Raw genomic sequence first — 22,937 nt, 5'->3', positions numbered from 1 at the left:
CTGGACACCTTCCAGCACCTCCATACCCCTCCTGTAATTGAGGTTGCAGAGCTGGATGCAGTACTTCAGGTGAGGTTTCACCACTGTGGAGCAGAGGGGGAGGATGGTGAAGTCGGGTGGCCAAAGGCAAGCTCCAAGGAGGAGGAGAGCTCTTTTCAGGAGCCTCACTTGCTTTGTGCTAACACTCAAGAAGCAAAGGCCAGCAGCAAGTGAGAGCACCTGCACTCACCTGAGCACGTTTCAGAGGGAAACCAAGGCTTAGCTGAGCTGGTTATGGTGCACCAGCCAAAACAAGGGCTGTAACTGAGAGCCATAAGCAAGCCTCACGATTGTGAAAGTGGTTTCAGAGGCAGTTTCTGTTGGAAGGGTGCTGTGAATCAGGGCTTCTGACAGTGCCAGCCTACAGCCTGTGGCAATGAGAATGCCAGCTCCCTGGAAGAACCAGCACCACACTGAATCTTTCACAGAGCAGAGGTGTTGTGAGCAGCAGATACATGGACTCGACGCCTCCCCCAGCCTTTGATTACCTGGGATGTACTCTCCCAACCCTTTCAGTCAGCAAAACCCAACCAAGCAGAGGGTCCAAAACAGACAGGAGAAGTGATTGTCACCTTCTCCAAAGGTCACAGAATGGTTGGGCTTGGAAGGGACCTCAAAGGTCACCTAGCCCAACGCTTCTGCACTCAGCAGGGACATCCTCCACTAAAGCAGCTTGCTCAGAGCCTTGGCCAGCCTCACCTTGAGCATCTCTAGGGATGGGCTCTCAAATACTACTCTGGGCAACCTGTTGCAGTGTTGCAGCAGCCTCCTGCTGCAGAACTTGTTCCTCACATCCAATCTCCATCTGCTCTGCTCTCATCTCAAACCATTGCTTTCATCCTGTCCCTGCAGGCCTTTGCAAACAGTCCCTCTGCAGCCTGCTTGGAGCCCCTGCAGGTCCTGGCAGGCTGCTCTTAGGTCTTCCTGGAGCCTTCTCTTCTCCAGGCTGAACACCCCCAGCTTCCTCTGCCTGCTCTGGTAGCAGAGGTGCTCCAAGCTCCCTCTGCCTGTTCTGGTTGCAGAGATGCTCCAAGCTCCCTCAGCCTGCTCTGGTAGCTCCCTGGCAACCTGTGCCAGTGTCTCCCCACCCTCAACCTGTGCCAGTGTCTCCCCACCCTCACTGCAAACAACTTCTTCCTTGCATCTAGTTTGAATCCTCTCTGCCAGTTCAATCCCATTCCTCCTTGTCCTGTCATTACAAGACCTTGTCAATAGTCCCTCCCCAGCCTTGCTATAGGTCCCCTTCAGATACAGACAGGATCAGCCAGTTCCAACCCCCCTGCCATGGGCAGGGACACCTCACACTAGAGCAGGCTGCCCACAGCCTCAGCCAGCCTGGCCTCAAACACCTCCAGGGATGAGGCTTCCAACACTTCCCTAGGCAACCCATTTCAGGCTCTCACCACCCTCATGATGAACTTCTTCCTAACATCCAGGCTGAATCTCCCCATTTCCAGCTTTCCTCCATTCCCCCCAGTCCTATCACTATCTGAAACCCTAAAAAGTCCCTCCCCAGCTTTCTTGTAGCCCCCTTCAGATACTGCAAGGCCACAGTAAGGTCACCTGGGAGCCTGCTCCTCTCCTGACTGAGCAGCCCTAACTCTTTCAGCCTGTGCTCACAGCAGAGCAGCTCCAGCCCTCTGAGCATGAGGTTTTTGGTCCTGTTGGGGTGGGGGGGAGCAGGCACACAGCTGTACTCTGTCAATGCAGAACTGCAAAGTATACTTTGCACTACACCTGTGTGCAAATGCTGCTATGCACCTCTACAGGTTTTACCTACAGAGGTGAGTTTATCACAGCAGCATGCTCCAACAGGGAAGGGAAACAATGGCCAGAGCAGGTCTGAAAATGAGTTAAGACCAAAATACAAAATCATATGGAGCTTGGAAAGGTTCTGGTGGGGGAGGACAACAGAAAATAAACAAACCCACCCAAAACCCAACAACAACCAAAACAATCCCAAACCAAACAAACCCCACCAAAGCAAATAAATAACCAAACACAAACTTGAGGCAAGAAAAAGTACAAGGTCATAGAATCACAGACTCACAGAATCCAGCAGGCTGGCAGAGAGCTCCAAGCTCCCCCAGCCCAACCAACCAGACCATGGCACTCAGTGCCCCAGCCAGGCTTGGCTGCAACACCTCCAGCCACAGCCACTCCACCACCTCCCTGGGCAGCCCATTCCAGTGCCAAGCACTCTCTCTGACAACAACTTCCTAACAACATCCAGCCTAGACCTCCCCTGGCACAGCTTCAGCCTCTGTCCCCTTCTGCTGCTGCTGGCTGCCTGGCAGCAGAGCCCAACCCCACCTGGCTACAGCCTCCCTGCAGGCAGCTGCAGGCAGCAATGAGCTCTGCCCTGAGCCTCCTCTGCTGCAGGCTGCACCCCCCCAGCTCCCTCAGCCTCTCCTCACAGGGCTCTGCTCCAGGCCTCTCACCAACATCTTCCTTTGACTCCCAACCTCCTAGGATCAGGTGGGAGAAACACCATTGCCATCAAATCCTGCCAATTCTATCAAACCTGATTGAAACTACTTTTAGAGGCTACTGCCAAACCCACACTTTGAGTTCCAAAGAGGTTTTATCTTTACCTCTGACTAGATTCTCCTCCTCAAGACCCCTCTTACTTCTGCATGGTTCATAAAACATCCCCATGCTGTCGCCCACAAAGCATTCCAGAGCTGGCAGCCCCAACCAACAACCCTTCTTTCCTCAGACTCCACACTCCCACACCTCTCCAAGCAATCCTTCTCTCAAAGCCTGTCATCAAAACACATCCAACCAACTGATCACCAGAGGACAGCCAACACCACACCTGCCCCCACGACAAAACCTACGGGATCCATTCTGCTGGCTGCAGGGAGTGCAGCAACCTCCTCAGCCAGCTGCCAGCAACACGGACTGGGAAAGAGCCTCTGGTGCTGCCAGGGAATCTCATCTGGCTTCCAGGTACCTCACTGGGAGCTCCCCCATCTCCTCTGAAGCCACACAAACAGGTTGAGGTGTGACATTGTTTGTAATCAAACAACTGCAAGTGCCTTGGGCATCTGGGATGGCTCTGAGTGCTGCTGCTGCTCTGGGCTCAACTGCCTGAGGAAAGTGACCACAGGTCAGAGACCACTGACTGGTACAAGACCATTTTGGGCTGAGAGAGAGAAAGACTTTATTTGATTAGTTTTACCTTCACCTGGGGCTGTTCAGTCTGGAGAAGAGAAGGCTGAGAGGAGATCTTATCCAGATATTTATCTGAGGGGTGGGTGGCAAGGGCAGAGGCCAAGCTCTTTTGGGTGCTGCACAGCAATAAGCCAAGCAGCAATGGATACAAACTGGAACAGAGAAGGTTTCAGCTCAACAGGAGGAGAAACTTCTTTGCAGTGAGGGTGGCAGAGCCCTGGAGCAGGCTGCCCAGAGAGGTTGTGGAGTCTTCTTCCCTGCAGACTTTCCAACCCCACCTGGATGCATTCCTGTGTGCCCTGCCCTAGGGGATGCTGCTCTGGCAGGGGGGGTTGGACTGGGTGATCTCTGGAGGTCCCTTCCAGCCTCTAAAGTTCTGTGATTCTGTGACTGTAAGAGCAGTAACAGCAGCACTAATACATAACACATCAGTGATGCTGGATTACAGCTGGCAGAAGCCAACGCTGAGAGCCAGCATTTTGACATGGTGATCCCCATTGGAAAGTTGCCTTCACCTACTACATTCCCTTGTATTCCACCTCAAGGATTAACAAGTTTCTGGCCAGACCCAGAACTCAGCATAAGAAACTGGTACTTCTGGCTTTCATCCCTCAAGAGGAAGGTGTTGGCAGAGAGAGTGACTGGCACTGGAATGGGCTGCCCAGGGAGGTGGTGGAGTGGCTGTGGCTGGAGGTGTTGCAGCCAAGGCTGGCTGGGGCACTTAGTGCCATGGTCTGGTTGACTGGCTAGGGCTGGGTGCTAGCTTGGACTGGATGAGATTGGAGGTCTCCTCCAACCTGGTTGATTCTATTCTATGCTAAAAGGACCACAACTTCCAGGGTCCACATCTCACATCTACCACAGAAGATGCTGCTGGGATGTGCACCTGCCACTGAGAGACCTAAACTGTGCCTGTGAAGAAGAGGTCACTGCACCCAAGGAGTAGTGATCACTTCCAAACTTTTCTGACTTCTTAACTCTCTTTTTCCTCTCCTCAGACCAATGACTCTTTATGAAGGGGATTCTTCAGCATTCACACCATTTTCTGGAGAAGACCACCAAGTGCAATTGTTAACCTAGCACTTCCAAGCCCACCATCAACCCCAGAATCCAAACACCATGCCTAAGTAGACAGATGTCTAACCCAAAAGTTCAGTCATTACACTGCAAATTCCTGCCATGAATATTCTGATTCTGTGATGCTGTATCAAAAACCAAACCCAAAGTAATCAAAACCAACCCCAAATCAAGCAGACAATTCACTGAGCCACAAAGTTATCGTCTCAGGTACAGCCAAGAATAACACTGCTCTCCCTGGGAGGGAGGTTGGGCTTTTGGAGGTGCCTTCCAATTCAAACCATTCTATGATTCTAGCTAATTGTAAAGTAAATTCAGCTCCCCAGTTCTGCTAGCAACGTTGGCAAGTCCCCTGGAGCAGAGACAAGCTCTGAGACTGCCACAGGCAGCAAAAGATGACACAACCTAATCCTACTTACAACTGCCTTTGTAACTTAAAACCCTCAAGTGTGGCACCACAGCTTCCTGCTGCCTACCTCTCCATCAGCTATCAGCAAAATCTGTGTCAGATGCTGTCACACTCACAAACACAGCTGCAACCTGCAGAATCAGCTCAGAGGAGGAAATTATTCATATAAGACCAGAAAAATGACATCAAAACTCTCCTGTCTGCCTCCTAATGGCATGAAAAAAAAACCCAAAAGTCACCTGAAGTACTCCACAGCATCCACATTTACTTTGGTTTCTGGCCATAAAAGCAAGGCTTTGGGATTTGCAGTTGAAGTTTTCATGTCTGTACATAACTGTATGTGTACTGTGCAAGCAAACAGCACTGCAGCCACACCTGCTTCCTCCTCCTTTTCAGCTGTGTGATTAAGGAGTAAAACAACCAACCAGGGACAGCAACTAATTCTCTATTCCACTTTCTGTTTCTCTGCCTGAAATGGTCACAGGAAAGAGAAAAGGACAGAACAAGGGGACAGAGTCTGGGAGCCTCCTCTGCTCCAGCCTGCACAGCCCCAACTCTTTCAGGCTGTGCTCACGGCAGAGCTGCTGCAGCCTCTCAGCATCCTCCTGGCCCTGCTCTGGACACTCTCCAGCATCTCCACAGCCCTCTTGGCCCAGGGGCTCCAGAGCTGGATGCAGGACTCCAGGTGGGGTCTCAGCAAAGCACAACAGAGGGGGAGAATCCCCTCCCTGGCCCTGCTGGCCACACTGCTGCTGCTGCAGCCCAGGCTCTGCTTGGCTTTCTGGGCTGCAAGTGCACACTGCTGGCTCCTGCTGAGCTTCTCCTCCAGCAGCACCCCCAGGTCCCTCTCCTCAGGGCTGCTCTCCAGGCAGTGACTGCCCAGCCTGGATTGGTGCCTGGCATTGCCTCCACCCAGCTGCAGGACCTTGCCCTTGGGCTACATTTATTTAGGTCAATAAATCCAACCCCTGCTAAAACCAGCAGCAGATTTCAAAGATCAGCCAGCAGCAATGTTAGAGGAAGTCTGCTTTTGTCCCACACAACTTCCCAGTGCATCACAGTTCAAGCAGAAAAACATTACCAGCATATCCCAAAATAATTTCTTCCCCTTCTCCCAAAGTGTGGATCTGCAGAGGTTCCCAAGCAGCCTTTTCCCTTCTCCACTTCCTTGCCCTTGAAGCTATAACTGCCTCCCAGCCACTGATGCCTGACAGACATGGAGCTGTTCTTTCTCCCTAGCAAAGACAAAAGTAAGGCTCAGGATGCAGTTCTGTTCCCACAGGAACACCTGAGGCTCCCCTGACCTGCTCTCTGGTCAGGCTCAGGCTCCATAGATTTGCCACCAATCCATTTCCCCACATTACCTCGACCCACACAGCACTACTGAAGTAAAATCAAACCACTTCACTGTGTGCACATCTGAACACACATCAGGGCTCACACAGTCTGAAGGAGGAGGAGGAGGAGGAAAAGGGAAACTCCCCAAGATGCTCTAAAGCTGGAGCAACAGATTAACATAAAACCTACTTATGTAATTTATTGTAGTTCTTGCTCTCTGTTCCACAGGAGAGAGCCAAGTTCATGGAGCTTTACAGAAACCAACAGCCTAAGCCTGCAAGGACAAATCAAGGAGGCCCAGAGGTCCTAACAGCCAATCTCAAATGTGAAGAACTCTGCAGGCACACATAGATGACTACTAACAAAGTAAAGATAAAATACTTCTGAAACTTTGAATGGCTTTGCTAAAACCACTGCCAGTTATTTAGTCCATCACATAAAATGCAAAGCAATGATTTATTTAGGTAACTTTTACTACTATTATTCTCCATGAGTTTAGCCAGGAGTAAGGACCCACAAAAAGCTACTCTAAAACCTAAGGAAGCACTCTGGAGGAGAGAGCAGCAGTTACAAAGATGAGGAAATACTACAAAGGCCATGACACAGAAATTGTTCTAGAATAATCACTTTGTTCCTAGGTGACACAGTCAGAAATAACCAGTGACCAGCAGAGAAATGGGCAGGTAGGTCTCTAGGTCACAGAGTCAAACAGAACCAGTGAGCAGCAGGGAAATGCAGGGGCAGGCTCCCAGGTCACACAGTCAAACAGAACCAGTGAGCAGCAGGGAAATGCAGGGGCAGGCTCCCAGGTCACACAGTCAAACAGAACCAGTGAGCAGCAGGGAAATGCAGGGGCAGGCTCCCAGGTCACAGAGTCAAACAGAACCAGTGAGCAGCAGGGAAATGCAGGGGCAGGCTCCCAGGTCACACAGTCAAACAGAACCAGTGAGCAGCAGGGAAATGCAGGGGTAGGCTCCCAGGTCACAGAGTCAAACAGAACCAGTGAGCAGCAGGGAAATGCAGGGGCAGGCTCCCAGGTCACAGAGTCAAACAGAACCAGTGAGCAGCAGGGAAATGCAGGGGCAGGCTCCCAGGTCACACAGTCAAACAGAACCAGTGAGCAGCAGGGAAATGCAGGGGCAGGCTCCCAGGTCACACAGTCAAACAGAACCAGTGAGCAGCAGGGAAATGCAGGGGCAGGCTCCCAGGTCACAGAGTCAAACAGAACCAGTGAGCAGCAGGGAAATGCAGGGGCAGGCTCCCAGGCCACACAGTCAAACAGAACCAGTGAGCAGCAGGGAAATGCAGGGGCAGGCTCCCAGGCCACAGAGTCAAACAGAACCAGTGAGCAGCAGGGAAATGCAGGGGCAGGCTCCCAGGTCACACAGTCAAACAGAACCAGTGAGCAGCAGGGAAATGCAGGGATAGGCTCCCAGGTCACACAGTCAAACAGAACCAGTGAGCAGCAGGGAAATGCAGGGGCAGGCTCCCAGGTCACACAGTCAAACAGAACCAGTGAGCAGCAGGGAAATGCAGGGGCAGGCTCCCAGGTCACACAGTCAAACAGAACCAGTGAGTAGCAGGGAAATGCAGGGGCAGGCTCCCAGGCCACAGAGTCAAACAGAACCAGTGAGCAGCAGGGAAATGCAGGGGCAGGCTCCCAGGTCACACAGTCAAACAGAACCAGTGAGCAGCAGGGAAATGCAGGGGCAGGCTCCCAGGTCACAGAGTCAAACAGAACCAGTGAGCAGCAGGGAAATGCAGGGGCAGGCTCACAGGTCACACAGTCAAACAGAACCAGTGAGCAGCAGGGAAATGCAGGGGCAGGCTCCCAGGTCACAGAGTCAAACAGAACCAGTGAGCAGCAGGGAAATGCAGGAGTAGCTCCATTTCTTTTCAGCTACCAAAGCTACACTACCCTTGCAAAACAAGCCATCTCCTTTTCTGCACCAGAGCCTCAAAGCATCCCTACATCACCACAGGGTATGGGCTGGGATACATGAACAACCAAGACACAAAGGCTGACCATGAGCCCCCAGAGCGGAGCACGTAAAAACATATACACACAACACAAGAACAGTTCCACTTTGTACTCACTCTTACAAAGTTGTCAGGGAACAAACCTCTTCTGCCTTTGAGCTGTCCTTCCCACCAGCCTCCATCATCCTTCTTGATGTTGGTGATGATGTCACCCACAGTGATCGTCAGCTCATCGTCATGTTGAGCTTTGTAGTCAAACTCCACTATCGCCTCCACTGCAACAGACACACACAAATGCACCATCAGGGACCACATTTAAGCTTCCAGGCCTTTGAAAAGAACAAAAATGCACCAACTCAGCGACACCTCCTCAATGAGAGTAATATCTTCAGCTTTGCCACGAGAGCACATCAAATAGGCAACGTGCAATGGGAACCTTTTGGGGGTAGCTGCTACCAGAAGGGTCAAAGAACAAAAATCTACACAAAAATGGCCATTGTAGGTAAGAATCACTGAACAGACCTGGTTGGAGAAGAGTTCCCATCAGGGGTAAGGTAACAAACACCACACATTTGCTTTTACTGTTTGGAGGAAATCAGTTAGTGGTGCTCCAGCACTATCTACTCTTGTAGCATCACAGAAGTCCTCTTGCAGCATCACAGAAGTCCTCTTGCAGCATCACAGAAGTCAGATTCATTGCTTGGGTAATGTTTTTAGCTTTTGTTCACAGCACTTCTAAAGCATTTCTTCTTCTGGAAAGGTTCTCAGCTTCCTAAGGACCTCAAGGTACTGCATCTGCCTTGCCAAACACATCACCTAAAGACATGTAGCAAGACTCTGTTGCTGCAGTTTACACAGAAGCAGAGAGCTTTGCTGCCTGAACGTGCTCTGCTCTCACAGGGTTTCAGCAAGCAGAGACAAAACTGCTTTCATCTGTGACTGTGCATCAGAGGATCATCCAAAGATTTAACTACTCCTGCTGCTCTGCATGACTTCTATCAGGGGGGCATTATGTGCCCACCACCGTTATGCTGTGTACCTTTGTCTTTCCCTGGAAGGACTCAGCACCCCTTGGAACCACCCACACAACAGAGTCTCTGTAGGGAATTAAAGCAGCCATGGAATCACAGAACCATTAAGGCTGGAAAAGACCTTTAAGATCATCAAGTCTAACTGTAACCCAACTGCCAGGACCACTAAACTATATCCTGAAGCACATCTACAGCTTCTTCAACACCTCCTGGCGTGGGGAGTCTGTCACCTCCCTGTTCCAACCCCTCACCACTCTCTCACTGAAGAGGTTTTTTCCTCATGTCCAACCTAAACCTCCTCTGGCACAACTTAACCATTTCATTTCCTCTCTTGCTATTGCTGGGTACTTGGGAGAGGAGACCACCAGCAACCTCACTCCAGCCTCCTCTCAGGCAGCTGTAGAGAGCAGTAAGATCTGCCCTCACCCTTCTCTTCTCTACACCAAACACCTCCAGCTCCCTCAGCTGCTCCTGATATGATGCCCTCCAAACTCCTCCCCAGCCTCACTGCTCTTCTCTGGACACTCTCCAGCCTCTCAATGTCTTTCCTGTGCTGTGGCACCCAGAACTGAACCCAGCATGCAAGCTGTGGCCTCACCAGGACTGAGTCCAGGGGCACCATCACTGCCCTGCTCCTGCTGGCCACACTGGGTTTGATCCAGGCCAGGATGCAGTTGGCCTTCTTGACCACCTGGGCACACTGCTGGCTCAGGTTCAGCTCTCCACCAGCAACCCCAGATCCTTTTCCACCAGGCTGCTTTCCAGCCACTCTACTTTGAGCCTGCAGCAGCATCACAAAGAGAGAAAAACCCCTTCAGAGAACCCAAACTAACCCAGCTGACATGTCCAAACACAGCAGCCATAGCTGTATTTAGTGGTTCCTCAAGCACCCACCAGGAGGAGTCAGACTCAGAAGATCAAGGATAGCCACATTGGCAACCTCCTACTTCTGTTTTCTTCAGTGGAAACCCATGCCCCAGTATGCTCCACCCAACGTTTTACACTTCAACCACACAGACAGCAGAGAAGCACAAACAATTGCTGTGTGAACCTGGCAAGATCTGGCCCACAGAGATGCCACACAGCTTGCAAAGTGAACCATGATACCAAAGGCAGCAAACAGGCTCTGCTGAAATGAGAAGCTTTGCAGGATGAATTGAGCTAAACTGGCAGAGAACAAGAATTAGCCCTTTCCACCCTCCAAATGCCACATCTCCCTCAAAGTCACAGCTAGAAGCGTTCTGACCTTCAGATACACACCAGACACAAGGCTGCAGCTGATAATATTCAGCTATTGCTGCTCCTGTGAAGCCCCAAACCATTTTGAAACCAGTTGACAAGAGGCCTGCTAAAGCAGGTAATGAAGAGCAAGAGAGTGGCACCACACATCACAAGCTGACATGCTGAGAGACCCTGAAAAGCATGATGCTTAAATGAAAGAACGGAGCAGAAGGGACCTCAGGGCTCTAGTTCAGGTTTCTGTTCAAAGTAGGACAAGCTCAGAGGTCACATCAGGTTGCTAATGGCATCCTGGCCTGTATCAGGAACAGTGTGGCCAGTAGGATGAGGGAGGTTCTTGTGCCCCTGTACTCAGCACTGCTCAGGCCACCCCTGGAGTGCTGTGTCCAGCTCTGAGCTCCTCCATTGCAGAGAGATGCTGAGGTGCTGGAAGGTGTTTGGAGCAGGGCAGCAAGGCTGGGGAGGGGCCTGGAGCACAGCCCTGTGAGGAGAGGCTGAGGGAGCTGGGGGGGTGCAGCCTGCAGCAGAGGAGGCTCAGGGCAGAGCTCATTGCTGTCTGCAGCTGCCTGCAGGGAGGCTGTAGCCAGGTGGGGTTGGGCTCTGCTGCCAGGCAGCCAGCAGCAGAAGAAGGGGACAGAGGCTGAAGCTGTGCCAGGGCAGGTCTAGGCTGGATGTTGTTAGGAAGTTGTTGTCAGAGAGAGTGATTGGCACTGGAATGGGCTGCCCAGGGAGGTGGTGGAGTGGCTGTGGCTGGAGGTGTTGCAGCCAAGCCTGGCTGGGGCACTGAGTGCCATGGTCTGGTTGGTTGGGCAGGGCTGGGTGAGCTTGGAGGCTCTTCCAATCTGGCTGATTCTATGATTCTCTCAGCCTGTCCCCACATGTGAGGTTCTTCAGCCCTCTGATCATCTCTTTCCCCCTGGACAAAGATGATCGGAGGGCTGGAGTGTCTGGACCCACTCCATCAGCTTCATGTCCTTCTTCTACTGGAGGCACCAGAACTGGACCCCAGGTGAGGTTTCAAGAGAGCAGAGAGGCAGAATCACCTCCATCATCCTGCTGGTCACACTGCTTTTGATGGAGTCCAGGACAGGGATGGAAATGAATCATAGAATCAAGCAGGTTGGAAGAGAGCTCCAAGCTCATCCAGTCCAACCTAGCACCCAGCCCTGCCCAACCAACCAGACCATGGCACTCAGTGCCCCAGCCAGGCTTGGCTGCAACACCTCCAGCCACAGCCACTCCACCACCTCCCTGGGCAGCCCATTCCAGTGCCAATCACTCTCTCTGACAACAACTTCCTAACAACATCCAGCCTAGACCTGCCCTGGCACAGCTTGAGCCTCTGTCCCCCTGTTCTGGTGCTGGTTGCCTGGCAGCAGAGCCCAACCCCACCTGGCTACAGCCTCCCTGCAGGTAGTTGTAGACAGCAATGAGCTCTGCCCTGAGCCTCCTCTGCTGCAGGCTGCACCCCCCCAGCTATACTTCAAATAAGGCTACTTGGATTAACAAAAAAAAGCCCCAAGCCAATCAGCAGTTTAATTATTCCCACCTCTCATTCCCTAAAATCAGTGTTACAGGTACACTTGGAATGATGTTGTTGGTAATTGCAGATAATTTCCCTTTGTTTCCCTGTCACATTTTAAACCAGAAGTAAAACCTTGCCTTCTACAACTGAGCCTACCCTGCTCTCAGAACAACCATTCCTTCACAGAAGCCACCAGTGTCTGAAGACAGAAGTGCCTCAGTTTATGCTAGCTGCAATTCCTGTGCTTTTCCAGGGGAGAAATGAATCCAGAGGAGAAACAGAGATCTGTTAGTGTGCAACAAAAGCTGTGTTATTCAATCAGCTGCTGGTGACATCTGAAGTGTGTGGGCACAATGGAAATGTTATTAATGCCTCTGGCACCCTTCCACCCAAGGAACAGCATCCATATGGCAGCACCATCTTCTGCAGCAAAACGGTCTCACAGCCAAAGGCAGACCTCACAGCTAGTCAGAAATGGCACTTGAAGAGTTAAAAGTGTCCCTAGGTAAGCTTTATGCTCATGTCAGGCACTCAGCTCCAACTGAATGATCAATACACATCTTGCACTGACCTAGCAGAGAAACAGAAGTGAAACTAGACAGACTACCTTCAAGTATCCTACACCAAAGCTTGACTTTCAAGCTCAGATCGTGTTTCCTCAGAGGAGAGGGCAACATTTGCATGAAGCTAACTGTTCAGAAGTAGGAAAGCCTAAGAGCATGAAGAGGAATGCCACACAGCAAGGTCTCAGTGGTGACAGCAAGCTTCATTGACTGGGGCTCTTGAGCATCTCCCCTGTGGAGAGAGCCTGAGAGCCCTGGGGCTGTTCAGTCTGGAGCAGAGAAGGCTGAGAGGAGATCTGAGCAATGCCTGTCAATAGCTGAGGGGTGGGGGTCAAGTGGAGGGGGCCAAGCTCTTTTGGGTGGTGCACAGCAGTAAGCCAAGGAGCAATGGATGCAAACTGGAACAGAGAAGGTTTCAGCTCAGCATGAGGAGAAACTTCTTTGCAGTGAGGGTGGCAGAGCCCTGGAGCAGGCTGCCCAGAGAGGTTGTGCAGTCTCCTTCTCTGCAGACTTTCCAACCCCACCTGGATGCATCCCTGTGTGCCCTACCCTAGGGGATGCTGCTCTGGCAGGGGGCTTGGACTGGATGATTTCTGGAGGTCCCTTCCAGCCTCTAAAGTTCTGTGATCCTGTGAAGGGAGGGGAAGGGAAAGATGTCCTGTCCTGTCCTGTCCTTCCCTTTAGAGAGTGACAGCCTGGAACGCCTGAGTCACTGCTCTGAATGGCAAAGAGGATGAAGAACTGCAGCAGGGCAGACAGGAGCTGTGCTCCTTGCTTCTCCTCACACGCTGCAAGCACACAACACCCACAGAACAGGTTAGGTTGGAAGGGACCTCAAAGATCAGCCAGTTCCAACCCCCTGCCACAGGCAGGGGCACCTCTCACAAGAACAGGTCCCTCAGGGCCCCATCCAACCTGGCCTTGAACACCTCCAGGGTGTTTTGGCAGAGCAGATGGACTGGATGACCTCTGGAGGTCCCTTCCAACCTCTAAGGTTCTGTGATTCCTCCAAATTCCTCCTCCTTTCATCTGTCTCTCAGGTGCACTCCCTCTCCTTTCTGTCAACTGCTCTATATACTTCACTAAGCGGTCTCAAACCTGCCTCCATGAAGGAGCAGTGACACACAGAAGTCTGCAGACAGTCTGGTGTGGAATGCAGCAAAATTAAGGATGGTTCTTTCTGAACCTTGCTGCATAATTAGGGAATCAGAGAAAGTCAGGGGCTGGAAGGGACCTCCAAAGTGCATCCAGTTCAACTCCCTGCCAGAGCAGGGGCATCCAAGCAGGTTTTAAATAGCTCCAGAGAGGGAGACTCCACAACCCCTCTGAGGGAAAAAGAAGGGGAAAAAAAACCCTCCAACAATACCACAACAAACAAACCCCAAACCAAGCCAACCCCAAGCCAACACAACCCCCAGACTACACCGAATTCAGTACTGCTGCTTTCCTAACCTAGACCTGGAGCACCACAAAGCCTGAAGACCAAATATGACCTACAAGGCCCTTTGATTTCTGGACTGTAGGAGCACTGCTCAGCTGCCAGGCCAAAGACATGTGGGATTCATGCTAAGTCTGGCAGGCTTTACTAAAGATGACACAGCACTGAGGCAAAGGGCAGGCAGAGTGTAACCACTGAACACCCATCTTCACGTGCTCCTGTGGCCAAGGAGGCCAAGGGGACCCTGGGGTGTATTAGGCAGAGTGTGTCCAGCAGATCAAGGAGGTTCTCCTGCCCCTCCACTCTGCCCTGCTGAGACCTCATCTTGAATACTGTGTTTAGTTTTGGGCTCCCCAGATGAAGAGGGACAGGGATCTGCTGGGGAGCGTCCAGCAGAGTGCTACGAGGATGATGAGGGGACTGGAGCACTGCCTGATGAGGAGAGGCTGAGGGCCCTGGGGCTGCTTAGTCTGGAGAAGACTGAGAGGGGATTTAATCAATGTTTATCAGTATCTGAGGGCTGGGGGTCAGGAGTGGGGGACAGGCTCTGCTCACTGCTCCCTGGGATAGGACAAGCAGCAGTGGATGGAAGCTGCAGCACAGGAGGTTCCAGCTCAACACAAGGGGGAACTTTACTGGAAGGGTCCCAGAGCCCTGGCACAGGCTGCCCAGAGAGGCTGTGGAGTCTCCTTCTCTGGAGACCTTCAAGGTCTGTCTGGATGTGTTCTGTGTGCCCTAGACTGTATGCTCCTGTTCTGGCAGGGGTATTGGACTGGATGATCTCCTTGGGTTCCTTCCAACCCCTAACATCCTGTGAGCCTGGGATCCATCTGGAGCTCCAAAAGCACTTCCTATCTACAGCCACTGCAGCTATTGCAGACATCAGGCTGTAACTCTGATTCTGTTAGCATCTGGGAAGGAGAAGGAGCTCAGATGGAGTTCTTCCTTCTACAAGAGAACAAAGTAATGTGTAGTTTGTAAAGACTCAACTCTCTGAATGCCATCACACTTCATAATGCTGGATGAAGGAGCCACTGAATAACCATCACTCTGTCAAAACAAAACCAAAGCACAACAACTGCTCACTGCCATTGCTGCCTCTGGAATGTGCACAGAAACTCAACTAGTTCTCAGAATCACAGAATGGTTTGGGTTGGGTGGGACCTCCGAAGCTCACCCAGTCCAACCCCCCCTACACTCAGCAGGGACATCCTCCACTAGAGCAGCTTGCTCACAGCCTTGCCCAGCCTCACCTTGAAGATGTCCAAGGATGGTTCCTCAACTCCCTCCCTGGGCAGCTTGCTGCAGTGTGGCAGCAGCCTCCTGCTGCACAACTTGTTCCTCACAGCCAATCTCAATCTGCTCTGCTCTCATTCCAAACCTTTGCCCTCCTCCTGTCCCTGCAGGCCTTTGCCAGCAGTCCCTCTGCAGCCTGCTTGGAGCTCCTTCAGGTCCTAACAGGCTGCTCTTAGGTCTGCCTGGAGCCTCCTTCTCTTTTCCACGTTGCACACCCCTAACTCCCTCAGCCTGACCTCATAGCAGAGGTGCTCCAACCTCCTGATCAATTCTGTGACCCATTCCATCAGGTCCCTATTCTTCCTGCCTTGAGGCCTCCAGAGCTGGATGCAGCACTCCAGGTGAGGTCTCAGCAGATCAAAGTGTCAGAATCCCCTGTCTGGACCTGCTGGCCACACTGCTTTGGAGGCAGCCCAGGCTGCCACTGGCCTTCTGTGCTGCAGGCTCCCACTTCAGAACCTGCACCTTGTGCACTACACTGCAGTGCACTGCTACATCAGAGCTCCCAGAGCAGCAACATGCACCTGGTGTTATTAAACCCAGACTAGCAGCATGAGTGCTGCTCTGAGCACCATCTCACCAAGCTTGGAGGATTTCACTCGAGATGCCTGAGCTGTTACTATCACCACCCATCTCTGCCAAACTTAGCAACCCTGTTGCACAGGAGGGGGACAGGGAGAACACGGCACAGTCCTCCTCCTCCTCTCAGCCACATTTGCTGGAGGTACTGAGAAACGTGGGATCATATTCAGCAACCAGACTGCAAAGTGGTGTGCAGATACATCCTGCTGCAGTATGCCTGCTGTTGGAAGGGGCAATTTCTGCAGGAGGTTGCTGGCAGCAGCACATTGATACAGCCAAAATCCTTGCCCTGTCTTACAGCCCTTCACTGTGCAGTACCAGCTGGGGGCAAACATCAGATCACAGAACCAGAGAATGTTAGGGGCTGGAAGGGAACTCCATGGATCATAGAAGAGAATCATAGAATCAACCAGGTTGGAAGAGACCTCCAAGACCATCCAGTCCAACCTAGCACCCAGCCCTATCCATCATCCAGTCCAACCCCCTGCCAGAGCAGGAGCACCCAGAGGAAATTCAAAACATTGAGGTTGGGTTTGAATATCCCTGCAGAAGGAGGCTCAACAATCCTCCTGGGGCAGGCTGTTCCAGGGCTCTGGCAGCCTCACAGTTCCAGGGAACCTCCTATGCCTCAACTTCCACCCATTGCCCCTTGTCCTGGCTTCTGGCATCACCCAGCAGAGCCTGGCTCCAGCCTCTTGGCACTCACCCTGCACATCTTTATCAAGAGGAATGAGGTCACTTCTCAGGCTCCTTCTCTCTGAGCTCCAAGCCCCAGCTCTCTCCATCTCTCCTCAAGGAAGATGTTCCACTCCCTTCAGCAGCTTTCTGGCTCTGGGCTGGACTCTCTCAAGCACTTCCCTGAGCTCCTTCTGGCCACACTGCTGCTGCTGCAGCCCAGGCTCTGCTTGGCTCTCTGGGCTGCAAGTGCACACTGCTGGCTCCCGCTGAGCTTCACCAGCACCTCCAGGTCCCTCTCCTCAGGGCTGCTCTCCAGCCTGGCACTGCCCAGCCTGCATTGGTGCTTGGCATTGCCTCCACCCAGCTGCAGGACCTTGCCCTTGGTCTTGTTGCACCTCCAGAGCTTGGCTTGTACCCACCTCTGCAGCCTGCCCAGGTCCCTCTGGATGGATCCTGCCCTCCAGCCTGGCTGCTGCACCACACAGCTTGGTGTGGGCAGCAAACCTGCTGAGGCTGCACTCAGTGTCTCTGTCCCTGAGGAAGTGGAACATCTTTCTTAGGAGGACAGCCCGAGGGAGCTGGGGCTCTGCTGCTTGGAGCAGAGGAGCCTTAGGGCTGCCCTCATTCATGGTGATAAAGATGTGCAGGGTGAGTGCCAAGAGGCTGGAGCCAGGCTCTGCTGGGGGATGCTCAATGGCAGGACAAGAGGCATTAGGTGGAAGTTGAGGCAAAGGAAGTTCCATGGAACTGTGAGGAGGAACTTTTAACCCATAAGGGTGCCAGAGCCCTGGCACAGGCTGCCCAGGGGGACTGTGGAGTCTCCCTCTCTGGAGATATTCAAGACCTGCTTGGATGCATTCCTGTGTGATCTGCTCTGGGTGCTCCTCCTCTCCAAGAGGGCTGGACTGGAGGTCCCCCCCAGCCCCTACCCTTCTGTGACTCCGTGGTTCACATGCCTCCACTGACCTACAGATTAAACTGAAAAGTGGCCCAAACCCACCTAAGGTGTAAGGGAAAACCCTAACCTGCTGAGTCGTGTGAGCAACAACCTGGAGGTAGGGCAGGAGCATGGGAAAGCAGGACCCGTTTGATGCAAGTAACATTTTAACCACCCACCAACAGGTTTTGTTCTTGTTGAATAACAAAGTCGCACAGGATTGCTGCTCACAGCCCCTAGCAACTTGTCAAAACGGGTTAGAGCAGGAGTGATCCTAAAACTGCTGCTTTAGAAACAGAAACCATAGAATCACAGAGCCAAGCAGGCTGGCAGAGAGCTCCAAGCTCCCCCAGCCCAACCTAGCCCCCAGCCCTGCCCAACCAACCAGACCATGGCACTCAGTGCCCCAGCCAGGCTTGGCTGCAACACCTCCAGGCACAGCCACTCCACCACCTCCCTGGGCAGCCCATTCCAGTGCCAATCACTCTCTCTGACAACAACTTCCTAACAACATCCAGCCTAGACCTGCCCTGGCACAGCTTCAGCCTCTGTCCCCTTCTGCTGCTGCTGGCTGCCTGGCAGCAGAGCCCAACCCCACCTGGCTACAGCCTCCCTGCAGGCAGCTGCAGGCAGCAATGAGCTCTGCCCTGAGCCTCCTCTGCTGCAGGCTGCACCCCCCCAGCTCCCTCAGCCTCTCCTCACAGGGCTGTGCTCCAGGCCCCTCCCCAGCCTTGCTGCCCTGCTCCAAACACCTTCCAGCACCTCAGCAGCTCTCTGCAATGGAGGAGCCCAGAGCTGGACACAGCACTCCAGGGGTGGCCTGAGCAGTGCTGAGCACAGGGGCACAAGAACCTCCCTTGTCCTGCTGCCCACACTGCTCCTGAGCCAGCCCAGGATGCCATTGGCTCTGCTGCCCACCTGGGCACACTGCTGCCTCCTCTGCAGCTCCTCTCTCCCACCACCCCCAGCTCCCTCTCTGCCTGCCTGCTCTCAGCCACTCTGGCCCCAGCCTGCAGTGCTGCTTGGGGCTGTTGTGGCCAAAGTGCAGAACCTGCCCTTGGCCTTGTTCAGCCTCATCCTGGCACACAAAGGTTCACATGCTGATGACAACCCTTGGGCAACTAAACTTAACTCTCTCATCAGACTCTGAGGGTTGACTCTCTGCACTAAAAAAGCTTTCATATTCTAACTGAAGAGCTCAGAAGGCAGCTCCAGAGCAGTAACTTTTAGCTACTATCTTCAATGTCTTCTCAGCCCAATCAGGTTAACTCCTTCTTGATGCCACAGTAACTGGAATTCACAAACCAATATAATCTCTTCTCTTGTTGCTCTCATGAACAAAAGTATTCCCACAGCACAGCCATGAGATTCTCTGCTCTGCTTTCATGGTGATTCTCAAAATCTCATCTGTCAATTAGGCCTGAGCAAGGAGGCACTTCCAGTAACAGCTTTAGTTCCATTTTATCTTGGATCAGCCAGTTCCAGCTCCCCTGCCATGGGCAGGGACACCTCACACTAGATCAGGCTGCACACAGCCTCAGCCAGACTGGCCTTAAACACCTCCAGGGATGAACCTTCCACCACCTCCCTGGGCAACCCATCCCAAGCTCTCACCACTCTCATGCTGAAGAACTTCTTCCTAACACCCAGGCTGAATCTCTCCACCTCCAGCTTTGCTCCATTCCCCCCACTCCTGATAGCCTAAAATGTCCTTCCTCATTTTTTTTGTAGCCCCCTTAAAATACTGAAAGGCCACAAGAAGGTCACCTGGGAGCCTTCTCCTCTCCACCCTGTACAGCCCCAACTCTTTCAGGCTGTGCTCACAGCAGAGCTGCTGCAGCCTCTCAGCATCCTCCTGGCCCTGCTCTGGACACTCTCCAGCATCTCCACAGTCCTCTTGTCCCAGGGGCTCCAGAGCTGGATGCAGGACTCCAGGTGGGGTCTCAGCAGAGCAGAGTAGAAGGGGAGGATCACTTCCCTCGCCCTACTGCCCTCACTGCTCTTGCTGCAGCCCAGGCTCTGCTTTCTCTCTGGGCTGCCAGAGCACACTGACAGCTCACACTGAAACCTGAAAGCAAACCCAACAAGCACAGCAGAAAGCTTCTCGGAGCCCTACTGCTAGCAGGGACAGCCTGTGATGGGATGCTCGGATGGGGAATGGGAGCCCCTGGGTGCTGTGCATGCAGGGAAAGCAGAAGCAAGAGCCAGCACTTAGAGAGAGGTGCCCTCTGCTGCATGGAGTGCCAGGAGAGAAAGGGGAGGGGGCAGCAGGATGGAGCTCTCTGGAGCCCGAGTAAACACAAAGAGAGACAAGGAAGGCTACTGTTCTGTGAGTGATGGCTCTTCTGACATCCTCCTCCGCCCATCCACCCCCAGTTACCACGGCGGGCACCGTCTGCGATAGAGCCAAGCAGCTGCAGAAGGAAGCACACCCTCAGATCCTGGCACAGAGTCCCTCTCAAGTCAAAACCATGCAACCAACAGACCCAGAGAGGGCAGAGGGCACATTGCCTCTTGACCACTTCTTCCCAGGCTAAGCAGCAAGTTTTCCTTCATCTACCTCCATCACCTACTGCCTCCTTCTCAATCCACTTGGAACATCTCCTAACGACCTTCCCCTGACACAGAAGCATTCACTTGCAGAAGGTCAGGGGCCAGAAGGGACCTTGAAAGATCATAGAATCATAGAATCAACCAGGTTGGAAGAGACCTCCAAGATCATCCAGTCCAACCCTGCTGCCAGAGCAGGAGCACCTACACCAAGCTTTTGGAGCCAAGGAAATCAGTCATAAGGCAAAACCAATCCTACTTTTCAGAGTGTCTAGAGAGGCAAAGAGCATTTCTTGCATCTCTGCCTTGTAAGGCTGCATTTACATCAGCTCCTTGGGTTTGGTTCCCGAGACACTGACAGACTTGAACAGACAGGAACTGAAATTCTGCTTCAAGTAACAACATCCTGCCTCTGAGTTCTTCAACTTGAATAAAAATACCCTGGAACCTCAACATTTGGCTTTGCCAACTTACACAACCTTGTCTTGTTCTGCAGACCAAAGGCACCACTTTGCCATCAGGGAACAGCAGGACAGGTGGCCAGCAAAACACAACAGGCAACACACACCTCAGCAGCTGCCTGCAGGGAGGCTGTAGCCAGCTGGGGTTGGGCTCTGCTGCCAGGCAGCCAGCAATAGAACAAGGGGACAGAGGTTGAAGCTGTGCCAGGGCAGGTCTAGGCTGGATGTTGTGAGGAAGTTGTTGTCAGAGAGAGTGATTGGCACTGGAATGGGCTGCCCAGGGAGGTGGTGGAGTGGCTGTGCCTGGAGGTGTTGCAGCCAAGCCTGGCTGGGGCACTTAGTGCCATGGTCTGGTTGGTTGGGCAGGGCTGGGTGCTAGGTTGGGCTGGGGGAGCTTGGAGCTCTCTGCCAACCTTCTTGATTCTGTACCTTGGTGATCCTGAGAGGCTTTTCCAACCGGAATGTTTCTGTGATTCTGTTCACAGAATGGGTGCACAGGAACATGTTCGGGCACCTTTGCAGTGCCTCCAGAGATGGAGACTCCAACACCTCTCTGGGCAGCCTGGTCCAGTGCTTCATCACCCTGAAATGGAAGAAGTTTCCCCTCACGTTTAGGTGGGAATTCTGATGTTCAGGATTGTGCCTCTCACCCCTTGCTGGGGAATACACATCAACATCTCTCCCATGACTCTGCAACCAGTGCAGGCAACTTTGAACTGTCAGGCTTGATAAACTATGGCTCATCATGAACTAGATGGCATCTTATTCCAATCTTCCATGACCCACAGGCAGATAACTGAGATGTCAGCTAATCCCAAGCTCTATTTATAGCTGCTCCATGCACAAAAATGATCCTCTAGTAAATAAGTAGTAAGCTTCACACAAATCAAAGCAGCCAATTCTGAAAGGCAGTACGAGGGGACACAGCAAAGAGCATTCAAGCTGACCTCAGTGGTACAACTGACAAGAGTATTTCAGCTGCTTTTAAATGCAGCTAAATAAAGGTCTTTGATGGATTAAATGATCAGCAGGTAGAAGGGACTTGGCTATAAAGTTTCAAAGAAAATAAAGGTCTTTCCCATTTTAGAAGAGATTTATTGGGGAGAGGAGGGAACAGCATCTGTCTGGGCAGATGAACACTAAAAAGCAGTTCTAACAGAAGATGACAGCAGCAGTAAGATTTCTCTCCCAGCTGAAAACAGTTCCCTTGCAACAGAAAGAGTTGATCTTCCTTGTACAAATTAATTGGCTGTTCAAATGTATGTTTCTTTCCATCACACAGGGCACCCAGTACAAGCCTTCAGCAGCACTCAGTCAAGCAAGACAATAAGAAGTCATAGAAGGTCCTTTTTTCCCCCCCACTGCTGCACTAAGAGCTTCCATCAATAAAACAGCAGTTAATTAAACTGGATTAACTACACCCAGAAAACTCTATTAAGTACAAGCTGCCTCTTGGAAGTTGGGGCAGTTGTACACAGATAGCTAAACTCAGCTCACTGTGACCACAAAACTTACAGTCTGCTATGAAGAGAAGCAACTGAGAACCTGGCCACATGAATCCAGCAAAAGCTCTGAGCTGTTTCAGTTGGTGTGACCCAAAAAATTAACTATGCTGCTCAAGTCAGGAAGAAAAAACAGCTACAAACAACACACTTCCAACATCAAGCAATTAACAATTAAATCAAGATAAAGAACAATCCAGTATCTGACTGAGATTAGTGACTGAACTAATTAAAAGATCAAAATCACTCATTCAAGTCGAATAGCTGGAGTCAGTTCCAACCATCTAAAGCACAGAAGCACATCAAAATCATTCAAATCAAGTAGTTGGAGCCAGTTTGAACCATCTAAAGCACAGAAGCACATCAAAATCATTCAAGTCCAATAGTTGGAGCCAGTTTGAACCATCTGAGGTACACAAGCACATCAAAATCATTCAAGTCCAATAGTTGGAGCCAGTTTGAACCATTTGAGGTACACAAGCACATCAAAATCACTCAAATCAAGTAGTTGGAGCCAGTTTGAACCATCTAAAGCACAGAAGCACACCAAAATCATTCAAGTCGAATAGTTGGAGCCAGTTTGAACCATTTGAGGTACACAAGCACATCAAAATCATTCAAGTCAAATAGCTGGAGTCAATTTGAACCATTTGAGGCACAGAAGCACATCAAAATCATTCAAATCAAGTAGCTGGAGCCAGTTTCAACCATCTGAAGCACAGAAGCACATCAAAATCATTCAAGTCGAATAGCTGGAGCCAGTTCCAACCATCTAAAGCACAGAAGCACAACAAAATCATTCCAGTCAAATAGCTGGAGTCAATCTGAACCATTTGAGGCACAGAAGCACATCAAAATCATTCAAATATTGGAGTCAATTTCAACCATCTGAAACACAGGAGGGCTGGGGAGGGACTACTGACAAGGTCTTGTAATGAGAGGAGGAGGAGGAATGGGTTTGAACTGGCAGAGGGGAGACTGAAAGTGGATGTTAGGAAGAAGCTGTTTGCAGTGAGGGTGGTGAGACACTGGCAGAGGTTGCCCAGGGAGGTCATGGATCACAGAATCACCCAAAGGTATGGGCAATCCCTGACTGATTCTATGATTCTAACTAT

General features: G+C 51.8%; 1 protein-coding gene across 7 annotated transcripts in view; it reads right to left on the bottom strand.

Moving 5' to 3' along the window:
* Nucleotides 1–22,937, bottom strand: part of SH3KBP1 (SH3 domain containing kinase binding protein 1) — a 178,440-nt gene that overhangs the window by 144,300 nt on the left and 11,203 nt on the right. For 6 of the 7 annotated variants that reach the window (XM_064152048.1, XM_064152049.1, XM_064152047.1 and 3 more), the window contains exon 2: nt 8,138–8,295. In XM_064152048.1, the coding sequence (XP_064008118.1) occupies nt 8,138–8,295 (158 nt within the window). Of the gene's footprint in view, nt 1–8,137; nt 8,296–22,937 lie in introns of those variants that run through there. The other variant, XM_064152051.1, reaches the window with a different exon arrangement.

This window comes from Pogoniulus pusillus, chromosome 12 (genome assembly GCF_015220805.1).
Source record: "Pogoniulus pusillus isolate bPogPus1 chromosome 12, bPogPus1.pri, whole genome shotgun sequence".
NCBI lineage: Eukaryota > Metazoa > Chordata > Aves > Piciformes > Lybiidae > Pogoniulus > Pogoniulus pusillus.
This window is presented reverse-complemented; position numbering and strand designations above follow the sequence as displayed.